Here is a 13,373-nt window from a genome sequence, read left to right on the forward strand (position 1 = left end):
CCAGGCTAGGCTGGGTGCCGTGGGTCATGCCTGTAATCTCAGCACTTTGGCAGATTGAGGCGGACGGATAACCTGACATCAGGAGTTCGAGACCAGCCTGGGCAACATGGTGAAACCCAGTCTCCACTAAAAATAGAAAAATTAGCCAGGCATGGTGGCACATGCCTGTAATTCCAGCTACTCTGGAGGCTGAGGCATGAGAATCGCTTGAACATGGGAGGTGGAGGTTGAAGTGAGCCCCCATCATGGCACTGCACTCCATCCTAGGCAAAAGAGCAAGACTCTGTCTCAAAAATAAATAAATAAATAAAAATTTCAAGGTAGTCAACTGAACTGATCTGAAAAGCTTAAACTTTGATTATTGTGTGTGTGTGTGTTTTATTTCACTAATTTGCAGATCTCTCTCTCTCACACACACAGGCACAAACACACGAACTGTCCTAATTACAATTTGTTGTTCATAATACTTTGAAGACAGCAACAATAAATTATGTTTATTATAGTTGTATGGTGTAACTCCACAGTTACTCTGCTATAAACTTTCCTTAGTACTGTCCTGGAAATCTGAGGCCAGCACAGTTGGATCTGCTCACACATCCCTTGGGATAAGAATAGGGAGAAAGTTTCGTAAGTGTGGCTGCCCATTGTGAATCTCGGGTTGAAAAAGTAGACAGAACTTGGAAGGCTGAGGCAGCAGAATCGCTTGAACCTGGGGGACGGAGGTTGCAGTGAGCCAAGATCGTGCCATTGCACTGCAGCCTGGGCTACAATATCGAGATTCCATCTCACACACACACAAAAAAAGTAGAAAAAGAGATGATGCCATATGTTTAGTTGCCAGTTTGTGTTTGGTAAGGTCTTTTTCGTTTAAAAATCAGTAAAAGTTAAGCAAGAATAAATGCTTCCTCCATGTGAGCAATTTTTGTCAATTACATCTCAATAATGCTGGAGAAAAACACTTTTTAAAGTTATTATTATTATTGTTGTTATTTATTTTCGACAGAGTCTTGCTCTGTCACCAGGCCGGAGTGCAGTGGTGCAATCTTGGCGCTCATTGCAACCTCCACCTCCCAAGTTCAAGTGATTTTCCTGCCTCAGCCTCTCGAGTAGCTGGGACTACAGGCACGCGCCACCACGCCCAGCTGTTTTTGTATTTTTAGTAGAGACAGGGTTTCACCCTGTTGGCCAGGGTGGTCTCGATTTCTTGACCTCGTGATTCGCCCGACTTGGCCTCCCAAAGTGCTGGGATTACAGGCATGAGCCACCACGCCCGGCCTTATTTATTTATTTATTTATTTAAGACAGAGTTTGGCTCTGTCGCCGAGGCTAGAGTGCAATGGCACCATCTCGGTTCTCGATTTACTGCAACTTCCAGCTGCCGGGTTCAAGTGATTCTCCTGCCTCAGCTTCCAGAGTAGCTAGGATTACAGGCATGGGCCAGAGCGCCTGGCTAATTTTTGTACTTTTAGTAGAGACAGGATTTCACCATGTTGGCCAGGTTGGTCTTGAACTCCTGACCTAAGGTAATCCGCCTGCCTTGGCCTCCCAAAGTGCTCGGATTCCAGTTGCGAGCCATTGCGGCTGGCCAAAAAAAAAAAAAATATATATATATATATATATTTATTTATTTATGTTGAGACGGAGTTTTGCTCTTGTTGCCCAGGCTGAAGTGCAATGTTGCGATCTCGGCTCACTGCAACCTCCGCCTCTCAGGTTCAAGCGATTCTCCTGCCTCAGCCTCCCAATTAGCTGGGACTACAGGCATGCGCCACCACGCCCGGCTAATTTTTCGTATTTAGTATTTCAAATGTTGGTCAGTCTGGTCTCGAACTCCTGACCTCAGGTGAGGCCTCGGCCTCCCGAAGCACTGGGATTACAGGCATGAGCCACGGCCTGGTTTTTAAATTCTTTTTAAAGATTGATACTTCATGGGCCGGGCGCGGTGGCTCAAGCCTGTAATCCCAGCACTTTGGGAGGCCGAGACGGGCGAATCACGAGGTCAGGAGATCGAGACCATCCTGGCTAATATGGTGAAACCCCGTCTCTACTAAAAAATACAAAAAACTAGCTGGGCGTGGTGGCAGGTGCCTGTAATCCCAGCTACTCGGGAGGCTGAGGCAGGAGAATGGCGTGAACCCGGGAGGCGGAGCTTGCAGTGAGCCGAGATCCGGCCATTGCACTCCAGCCTGGGCGACAGAGCGAGACTCCGTCTCAAAAAAAAAAAAAAAAAGATTGATACTTCATATCGATTTTGAATTTTTTTGTTTTTGTTTTTTGAGACAGGGTCTCGCTCTGTTACCCAGGCTGGAGTGCAGTGGCCCAATCGTATAACTCACACCTAATTTTAAAATTTTTTTCTGGGAGGTTGGGGTTGGGGGTGGTGTCGTCTCCTTATGTCGCCCAGGCTGGTCTCAAACTCCCGGACTCAAGCTATTCTCTCGCCTTGGCCTCCTAAAGAGCTGGAATTACAGGCGTGAGCCACCCCACCCCGAATAACAAGTGATACCTTGTTACATTCGTTCAATATGTAATGATCAAATCAGGATAACTAGGATAGCCATCACCTCAAGCACTGATCATTTCTTTGTGTTTGGAGCATTTCAAATATTTTCTTCTAGCTACTTGAAATATACAGTAAATTACCGTTAGCTATAATTACTCTACTGTGCTTCGTAACACTTGGTCTGACCGTATTTTTGTACCCATTCGCTGACAGTGTTTTTAAAACTCTCAAAAGCACCTCTTCATTTGTGATAACGATAGCTGCCGAGAACCGAAAGAACCATGTCGCAATCTACTGTCCAACGATCACCCTTTATTCCACCAAAACTAATCTCACGCGACCCAGATGGGACTCGAACCCACAATCCCCAGCTCCGGAGGCTGATGCCTTATCCATTAGGCCACTGGGTCACCACAGGATCCGGCTTCTCACACCCTCTCCTTACGTGATGCCATCATCACGCTCCTGCCCCCGCGCATCGCGGTCTCGCGCCCAGCGGCAAGTGATTTGGCAGCCGCCCCCAGCTGCGGCGGCGCGCGCCTGCGCTTTTCTGCGTCGCTGTCCCTGCCGGCAGCCTGGACCTCCCGCGCGCCTGCGCCGTGGGCCCGGAGCGGCCGCGAGGGCTCCGGAGCGCCTGCGCCTGACCCTCCGATCCCTGCTGCCGGGTAACTGCATGGCATCCGCGCTGCCGGGTTTGGGTGCTCCCTTTCCTGTTGGGTTCTTCGAGAGTTCTCAACTCTGGTTGTCCATTGGGCTCACCTGGCGAACTTTAAACAAGGTTCCAGTGCCTACCCCATCCCATTCTAGTTCAGTTGACTTGGGCGGACCTGGGCGCCTTCAGTTTACAAAGTTCCCCGGGACCCTCTGCAGGGCAGGCGGCATTGGGAGCCCTGCAGATCGCGAAATCCTCCTGCAGCTTCCTTCTCCCGCCAACCTTCTTGTCCCTTTCTTCTCTTTCTTTCCCGCGTTTATTCAGCAGAGATTAATGTGATAACCTGTTATGTGCTGGGAACTGTTGGACTCCTGGGTGAACAGGCTTTTCCATCCCAGAGAACTTCAAATCTGACCTCTGTCCCTTCGGCCGTTTTCCTCCCCCTGACTCTTCTTTCCCTCTGGAGTAAAGGGAAAATTAACACAACAAGGTCCCTAAGTGCCAAATGGTACGGGTTTGTCTCCCCCTCGCCCTCAACCAACATCCTGAAGTTAACTTTTGAGTAAAGATTTAGAGACTTTCTGGTGCCATGCACAGTATCTGTATGCTTGTTTCATGTAAATATGCTGCATTTGTGATTTTTACAAATACACAATTTTGTTTTATTCTTAGACACGTAACACTTGTTCTTCACAAGTTTGTATAAAATATGGCTAAACCGGCCGGGCGTGGTGGCTCATGCCTATAATCCCAGCACTTTGGGAGGCTGAGGCGGGCGGATCACCTGAGGTCAGGAGTTGGAGACCAGCCTGGCCAACACCTGATGAAACCCAGTCTCTATTAAAAATGCAAAAAAATTAGCCGGGCCTGGTGGCGTGCGCCTGTAATCCTAGCTACTAGGGAAGCTGAGGCAGGAGAATCGCTTGAACCCGGGAGGCAGAGGTTGCTGTAAACCGAGATTGCGCCACTGCACTCCAGCCTGGGCGACAGAGCACGACTGTCTCGGGAAAAAAAAAAAAAAAAAAGGGGTAAGCCAAGTAAAGAAAATCGAAATTGGGCCAGACTCGGTGGCTCACGCCTGTAATCCCAGCATTTTGGGATGCCGAGGCGGACGGATCACTTGAGGTTAAGGAGTTCGAGACCAGCCTGGCCAACAAGGTGAAACTTAATCTCTACTAAAAACGCAAAAATTAGCGGGGCGTGGTGACGAGCGCCTGTAGTCCCAGCTGCTCCGGAGGGTGAGACAGGACAATCCTTGAACCGGGGAGGCGGAAGCTGCAGTGCGCAGAGATCCCGCCACTGCACTTCAGCCTGGGTAATAGAGCAAGACAACCTTTACAAAAAAAAAAAATAAATAAAATAAAATGGCGTGCGCGGCTACTCACGCCTGTAATCCCAGCACTTTGGAAAGTCAAAGCGGGCGGATTACAAGGTCAAGAGTTCAAGACCAGCCCGGTCAACACGGTGAAACCCCGTCTCTACCAAAAATACAAAAATTAGCCGGCCGTGGTGGCGCATGCCTTTAATCCCAGCTACTGGGGAGGCTGAGGCAGGAGAATCGCTTGAACCCAGGAGGCGGAGGTTGCAGTGAGCCGAGACTGCACCACTGCACTCCAGCCTGGAAGGTAGAGCAAAACTCCGTCTAGGGGAAAGAAAAAAAAAGAAAATCGAAATTGGCCCTAATTTTTATCAGTCCAAGTTAACCACTACTACAAAATGTATTAACATTTTGGTGCATATCTTTCTAATCTAGTCTGTGTGTGATATGTCACTTAACTCACCTTGGTCTGTGAACTCTGAGGCATTCAGGAAATGCTTTTCATGAAAACAAGTTATTTATTGCGTTGACATTTGCACCGATGGTGAAATAGCAAATTTAAGGCAGTTGAACTAAACTACTAATAGTCATAATCTTTACCTTCGTGCGCTGGTGGGGGGAAAAAGCCAGGTTTACTTAAGCATATCCTTGGTGATGCTCTAAGAATAATTAAGTGTATTAAGTTTCAACGCTTGAGTGCGCGGCTTTTTAATATTTTCTTTGACAATAGGAAGTATGAATAAATCACCTCTATGCGTACGAAAATACAATAGTTTTTGCTTGAGTAAAACACTTGTGGGATGTTCCAGTTGCACTCCGAACTAGCTGCTTTTCAATGGAACCGAATTTTCATTGAAGGAACAACTGACAAACTAGATTATTCAGAGTCGGGCAGTTTGCAGATGTTTTTTAGAAAATATCTGAGCATGTCGCTTCAAGGAAAGTGAGCATGTCGCTTCAAGGAAGATAATTTAACTGTTTGTGGCTAATGAAACAATTTACACTTTCAAGGGAAGGCCGGGCGTGGTGGCTCACGCCTGTAATCCCAGCACCCTGGGAGGCCGAGGAGGGCGGATCACGAGGTCAAGAGAAGATTGAGACCAGCCTGGCCAACATGGTGAAACCCCCATCTCTACTAAAAATACAAAAATTACCTAGGCGCGGTGGCACGCTCCTGTAGTCTCAGCTACTTGGGAGGCTGAGGCAGGAGAACTGCTTGAACCTGGGAGGCGGGGCTTGCAGTGAGCCTAGATGGCGCCAGTGCACTCCAACCTGGCCACAGAGCAACAGAGCCAGACTCCGTCTCAAAACAAACAACAACAAAAAACTTTCAAGGGAAAATTTAAAAGCCTGAAGCCTTTAATCCACCACTGTAAGCTTGATAGCTTTCAAATACCTAAAGACATTTCTGTTTAATGAGTGCAATGTTTTGATGTTGTACAATTCAATGTGTTAACACTTGGAAGATCTGCATACCTTAAAGTCCAATATGTTCCAAATGACCAATACATAATGTTCAATATTCGTGCATGGGTAAAAGTAAAATATGCATCCAAGTGGAGTCCAGACTAATGAGCCACTGTGTGTGGCCAGACTAATGGATTTCAATGTAACAGAATATGGAAAGTTTGGTGATATGCTCTAGTTTTCACATTGCAGCATATTTTCTTAATTAATTGACTATTATTTTTTAGCAGTTTTAGGTTTGCAGAAATATTGAGTGGAAAGTACAGAGGGTTCCTGTATATTCCTTCACTTTCCCTCACCAATTTTCCCTGTTATTAACAGCTTGCCTTAGTATGGTATGTTTGTTACAGTTGATAAACTAATACTGATACATTATAATTAACTTTATTAACAATAATATAATAATAATAATAATTAATATTTAATAGTATACATTAGTATTAAAGTCCATAGTTGACACTCTAGGGTTCACTCTTTGTATTGTGCATTCTATGGTTTTTGACAAAAGTATAATGTCATATATCCACTGTTACAGTATCACACAGAATAGTTTCACTGCCTTTAAAATGCTGTAGTCCACCTATTCATTGTCCCCTTCCTCCCCTAAAACCCTTTCCAACCACTACTTCTTTTTTTTTTTTTCTTTTTTTGAAATGGGGTCTTGCTCTGTCGCCCTGGCTGGAGTGCAGTGGTCTGATCTCGGCTCACTGCAACTTCCGCCTCCCGGGTTCAAGCAATTCTCCTGCCTCAGCCTCCCGAGTAGCTGGGACTACAGGTACAAGCCACCATGGCCGGCTAATTTTTGTATTTTTTAGTAGAGACGGGGTTTTACCATATTGGCCAGCTGGTCTCGAACTCCTGACCTCGTGATCCGCCCTCCTCGGCCTCCCAAAGTGCTAGTATTACAGGTGTGAGCCACCGCACCTGGCCCCAACTACTAATCTTTTTAGTCTCCATAGTTTTATCTTTTCTAGAATGTCATTTACTGTAGTTGGAATCATACAGTGTGTAACCTTTTCAGATTGGCTTCCTTCATTTCGCAATATGCATTTAAGGTTTCTGTGTGTTTTTCTCATGGATTGATAGCTCATTTCTTTTTTGCTTGCTTGTTCGTTTATTTGTTTGTTTTTGAGATGGAGTCTTGCTGTGTCGTCCAGGCTGGAGTGCAGTGGCAAGATCTCAGCTCAGTGCAACCTCCACCTTCTGGCTTCAAGCAATTCTCTCTCCTGCCTCAGACTCCTGAGTAGCAGGGACTACAGGTGTGTGCCACCATGCCTGGCTAAATTTTTTTTTTTTTTTTTTTGAGATAGAGTCTCATTCTGTTACCCAGGCTGGAGTGCAGTGGCTATGATCTCGGCTCACTGCAACCTCTACTCCTGGGTTCAAGCGATTCGCCTGCCTCGGCCTCTGGAGTAGCTGGGATTACAGGCATATGCCACTATGCCCAGCTAATTTTTGTATTTTTAGTAGAGATGGGGTTTCTCCATGTTGGCCAGGCTGGTCTCAAACTCCTGACTTCGGGTGATCTGCCCACCTCGGCCTCCCAAAGTGCTGGGATTATAGGCATGAGCCACTGCACCCGGCCTATATTTTGTATTTTCAGTAGAGACGGAGTTTCACTGTTTTGGCCAAGCTGGTCTCAAACTCGAACTCCTGACCTCAAGTGATCTATCTGCCTCGGCCTCCCAAAGTGCTGGGATTACAGGTGTGAGCCACTGTGCCCGGTCTGTTTTTTTTGAGACTGGTTCTCACTCTGTTGCCCAGGCTGGAGTGCAGTGATGCAACACGTCTTACTGCAGCCTCCAACTCCCAGGCTCAAGTGATCCTTCCACTTCAGCCTCCCAAGTAGCTGGGATGACAGGTGTGCATCACCATGCCTGGCTAATTGTTATATTTTTTGTAGAGACCAGGTTTCACCATGTTGCCCAGGCTGGTCTCAAACTCCTGGACTCAAACAATCCGCCCACCTTGGCCTCCCAGAGTGCTGAGATTCTAGGCATGAGCCACCATGCCCAGCCTTCTTTTCTTTTTCTTTTTCTTTTTCTTTCTTTCTTTTTTTTTTTTTTTTTTGAGACAGTCTTGCTCTGTTGCCCAGGCTGGAGTGCAGTGGCTCAATCTCAGCTCACTGCAACTTCTGCTTCCCAAGTTCAAATGATTCTCCTGCCTCAGCCTCCCTAGTAGCTGGGATTACAGGTGCATGCCACCACGTCTGGCTAAGTTTTGTATTTTTTTTGTAGAGACGGGGTTTCTCTGGGCTGGTCCTAAACTCCTGACCTCAGGTGATCCGCCCGCCTTGGCCTCCCAAAGTGCTGGTATTACAGGTATGAGCCACTGTGCCTGGTCCAGCCTTCTTTTTTATCATTGAATAATATTCCATTGTATGTTCATATACCAAGGCCGGAGGATTGCTTGAGCCCAGGAGTTCAAGACCAGCCTGGGCAATATCACAAGACTCCATCTCTACAAAAAATAAAAATTTATATTACCTGGGCATGATGGTGCATTCCTGTACACAGCTACTTGGGAGACTGAGGCAGAGGAGCCCAGGAGTTTGAGGTTGCAATTAGCAGTGATCATGCCACTGCACTCCAGCCTGGGCAACAAAGCAAGATCCTGTCATTATATGGATGTACCACAGTTTGTTTATCCATTTCGCTATGGAAGCACATCTTGGTTGGTTCAAATTTTGGCAATTACAAATGAAGCTGCTATAAACATTTGTATGCAGGTGCAGGTTTTTGTGTAGACACGTTTTCAACTCACTTGGATAAATACCACAGATTGCGATTGCTGGATGGTATGGTAAGACTATGTTTACCTTTGTAAGAAACTGCCAAACTGTCTTTTGAAGTGGCTGTACCATTTTGCATTTCCACTAGCAATGAATGAGAGTTCCTCTTGTTCCATATCCTCACCAGAATTTGGTGTTGTCAGTGTTTTGCATTTTAGCCATTCTAATAGGCGTGTGGTGGTGTCTCATTATTTTGATTTGCCATTCCATAATTTTGCCGTGAGGTGAGTTTCTTGGTTGGAGCAGTGTTGTCTGTCTGGGAATCCATGACAGCATAAAAGACTTGCAGAAAGTGAATGGAAGGGCCAGCGCGGTGGCTCATGTCTGTAATCCCAGCACTTTGGGAGACTGAGGCGGGTGGATCATGAGGTCAGGAGTTCAAGACCAGCCTGGCCAACATGGTGGAACCCTGTTTCTACTAAAGATACAAAAATTTAGCTGGGTGTAGTGGTGCATGCCTGTAATCTCAGCTACTCAGGAGGCTGGGGCAGAAGAATTGCTTGAACCCGGGAGGCGGAGGTTGCAGTGAGCCGGGATCGTGCCACTGCACCCCAGCCTGGGTGACAGGGCAAGACTCTGTCTCAAAAAAAAAAAAAGAAAGTGAATGGATGCTGGTGCTGGCAGCAGACTGACATATTGGAAAGTAAATATGGCCCAATCCAGATAAAATGTCTCTTCCTCCTGATCTATTATGGAAAGCGTCCAATGTTATTGTCGTGATCACCAGGTAATTGAATGGTGCCTTCAGGGTGTGAAGTCAACATCAGGGCTGGTTGGGCCCCAGCAGGAATAGTAGCCAGACCACACTCAGTAGTAGGAAGTGAATGATACTGAGCCTATGCATAGCCTCTGTCTCTGCTGCCTTGGCCACGTGGTTCATGATCCCATTAAGCAAGCACTGGCCTGGCAGGGGAAGGAGGATGATGGACATCTACAGAGCAGGCCATCATGGCCACCTGAATATTAATAGCCACGGTGGAGGCCTTTGGGTGAACATCCGTATAATTCAAATATCCACACCCTCTAAGTTCATTCCAAGAGATCCATACATCTACCCCTTCTCCAAACCACCTTTGTTGTCAATCCTGTCTTCCTCTCACAACTTCCTGACTGGATTGTTTATGACTCTTTTGGTTGCAAGAGGCAGAAGACCCAATTCGAAGTTGGCTTATGAATAAAGGAATTAACCACCTCAAATAAGAAGGCTGGGCGCAGTGGCTCATGCATGTAATCCCAGCACTTTGGTAGGTTGAGGTAGGAGGATCAATTGAAGCCAGGGATTTGTGTGACCAGCTTGGGCAACAGAGGGAGACCCTGTTTCTCTATTAAAAAAAAAAAAAAAAAAATTAATTATCCAGGTGTGGTGGTGTGCACCTGTAGTATCAGGTACTTGGGATGCTGCGGTAGGACGGTTGCTTGAACCCAGGAGTTTGGGGCTGCAGTGAGCTATGATTGAGGCGCTGCACTCCAGCCTGGGTGACTGAGCAAGACCCTGTCTCTAAAAAAAATGATAATAATAACAAAAGTCCAGGCCGGGTGTGGTGGGTTGTGCCTGTAATCCCAGCGCTTTGGGAGGCCAAGGCTGGTGGATCACCTGAGGTCAGGAGTTCAAGACCAGCCTGGCCAACTCCAGTAGAGATGGCAAAACTCTGTCTCTACTAAAAATACAAAAATTAGCTAGGCGTGATGGCAAGTGCCTGTAATCCCAGCTACTTGGGAGGCTGAGGCAGGAAAATCGCTTGAACCCAGGAGGTGGAAGTTGCAATGAGTCAAGATCATGCCACTGCACTCCAGCCTGGGGCAACGGAGTAAAACTCTGTCTTAAAAAAAAAAAAAAAAAGGTCCAGAGATAAGTCCGCTTTCAGATGTGTCTTGATTAGGGGTTTAAAAGAAATCAGCTGGGCGCAGTGGCTCACGCCTATAATCCCAGCACTTTGGGAGGCTGAGGCAGGCGGATCACGAGTTCAGGAGATTGAGACCATCCTGGTTAAGACAGTGAAACCCTGTCTCTACTAAAAAAAAAAAAAAAAATTACCCGGGCGTGGTGGTGGTCGCCTGTAGTCCCAGCTACTTGGGAGGCTGAGGCAGGAGAATGGCATGAACCCAGGAGGTGGAGCTTGCAGTAAGCCGAGATCGCGCCACTGCACTCCAGCCTGGGTGACAGAGCGAGACTCCATCTCAAAAAAAAAAAAAAAAAAAAAAAAAAAATAATAATAATAAATAAAATAAAAATAAAAGAAATCAGAATCTGGTGTCTCTCTTGAACCTGTTCTGCTTTGTTCTATTGTTGCTCCATTTTCAGACAGGCTCCAGGCTCTTTCCTTACAGTGGTAAAATATTTACAGTAGCTCCAGACTTTACATCCATTATCATAACTCCAAGTATAGAGGAAGTACATCTCTCCCCTATTGGTCAAAGTCCCAGGCCTGATTCTTCCCGGTCCCTACTGAGTTACATGCTCTCCATGAAGCCATCCCTGTGACCTAGGGGAAGGGTTATCCCCCTTGGCTTATGCCAGTTAGAGTCCACCCAGGGTATGGAGTCAACCTCATCCAAGCACATGGACTGGGTGCGGGTGAGCGCTGGTTCCTACAGGAAAGTTAGGAATTACTCTTTTAACAGAAGTGTGCATATCTGCTGGGCAACATAAAAGAATTAATGACCCTTATACCAACCAGCCAGCCAAACTGGTTTTCACTGTTTGGGAATCAGTGTAGATCTCACCTTGGGATATGTGCCCTTTGAGAAAAATGTGTACCAGCTGCATGCTTCAAGGTTCCCTACCCACTAGGGAGTTTGACTACTTACTTTCCTTCAGAGCTGTGTATTAGTCCATTTTGTATTGTTATAAAGGAATATCTGAGGCTAGGTAATTTATATTTTTTTAAAAAGCGGGGTTGGGGGGGTTGGTCACTCATGGTTCTGCAGGCTGTACCAGAAGTATGGTGCCAGTATCTGTTTCTGGTGAGGGCTTCAAGAAGCTTCGAGATGGAGTCTCACCCTGTCACCCAGGCTAGAGGGCAGTGGCACAATCTCAGCTCACTGCAACCTCTGCCTCCCAGGTTCAAGCAATTTTCCTGCCTCAGCCTCCTGAGTCGCTGGGATTATAATCACACGTCACCATTCCTGGCTAATTTTTGTATTTTTTATTTTATTTTATTTTATTATTTTTTTTTAATTTTATTTTTTTATTTTTTTTAAGTACAATTTCCATTTTATTTTTCTCCAGAGAATAGTCTGTCTCAGTCTTTAAGGACTCAGCTCCTTACATGGGCTTTGGTGGGGGACGTGGGGCAGCACCCGCAGGTCTAAATCGGGGAGGGGGTGTTCGGTCCTTGCGGGCTTCACGAGATCGATTCCTGACTACTTTGCTGTGAATTGCACAACTCACACAGTAATGCAGCTTCACATACAGCTTGGGAAGCACATAGGCATCAAAGACGCTCGCTTCAGAAATGTCCCTGACCGCTGCGGCCTCCACTATGTTTCGAATGACGAATTTCTTAATGGCCTTGTCCTTGGGCACGCATCGGGCACAGTTAGTGCAGCGAATAGGCTGCACATGGCCGCGGCCCTTTTTGGCACGACCGTTGTTCCTTCTTTTCTTTGTCATTTTGGACGTACGGACCGAAGACTAATTTTTGTATTTTTAGTAGAGGCGGGGTTTCACTGTGTTGCCCAGGCTGGTCTCAAACTCCTGACATCAAGTGACCCACCCACCTTGGCCTCCCAAAGTGCTGGGATTGCAGGCATGAGTCACCCCGCCTGGCAGGTTACATTTTTATTTGGTGATCAGTAAGATGGTCAAGAGCTCTTTCTCAAAACGAGGACAGTTCCTTACTGAAGGGTCTCCATATGTGGCACTGATCTCTGCAGTTTCCCCGAGGATGCAGTTTTGCTTCTGAGTTACTCTTTGTGGGGAAGGGAGCACCAGTGACTTTCATTTAGCCAAGCCTGCCACCTAGCCCTGACGCAGACGGTAAGAAAGCCAGCGTGGGGGTTCTACCAGCAGCTGGGAACATCCGTCCCACCTGCAGACTCAGGAACAGGCAAGTAAACCCAGGGTGGGTTTGGAGACTCTTCAGCTGACACAGGGACCCAGGTTCCTTCCATGTTGCAGCCCTATCACCTTCTTCATAGGGCTTCCAATGTGGCCAGCTTGTCTGCTTCAAGCCAGGGAAAGGAGAGAGAGAGACACCATTTTGTAAGCGCTAACCCATTAGACAAATGCATTACTTTCACATCAACTAGACTTACGGCCTCACCTCGATCCAAGGAAACTGAAAAGTAGAGTCACTGGCTAGGCAGCCATCTGCCAGCAACAAGGAGACCAAATGGAAGGTGAAACGTGAGTTTTGGTGGATAACTAGGGATTGCTGACACACTAAATTAAATCAGAAAGGGCTGTATTTGGCTGAGCACAGTGGCTCGCACCTGTAATCTCAGCACTTTGGGAGGCTGGGGTGGGCAGATCTCTTGAACCCAGGAATTCTAGACCAGCTTGGGCAACATGGCAAAATCCCATCTCTACAAAACATACAAAAATTAGCTGGGTGTGGTGGTGCATGCCTGTAGTCTCAGCTACTTGGGAGGCCGATGTGCGAGAATCACTTCAGCCCAAGAGGTTGAGGCTGCAGGGAGC

General features: G+C 46.9%; 1 protein-coding gene and 1 non-coding gene across 2 annotated transcripts; both read right to left on the bottom strand.

Annotated features, from left to right (window-relative positions):
* Nucleotides 1-2,840: 2,840 nt before the first annotated feature.
* On the bottom strand, nt 2,841-2,913 carry TRNAR-CCG. Its single transcript has one exon. It is a non-coding gene; the product is annotated as a tRNA-Arg (tRNA).
* Nucleotides 2,914-11,922: 9,009 nt separating this feature from the next.
* LOC101020896 (40S ribosomal protein S26) lies at nt 11,923-12,426 on the bottom strand. Its single transcript, XM_003913330.4, has one exon. The coding sequence runs from the start codon at nt 12,342-12,344 to the stop codon at nt 11,997-11,999; it is 348 nt and encodes a 115-aa protein (XP_003913379.1). The 5' UTR covers nt 12,345-12,426; the 3' UTR covers nt 11,923-11,996.
* Between the last annotated feature and the right edge of the window lie 947 nt (nt 12,427-13,373).

Source organism: Papio anubis, chromosome 17 (assembly GCF_008728515.1).
Source record: "Papio anubis isolate 15944 chromosome 17, Panubis1.0, whole genome shotgun sequence".
In the NCBI taxonomy this organism is placed as follows: Eukaryota; Metazoa; Chordata; class Mammalia; order Primates; family Cercopithecidae; genus Papio; species Papio anubis.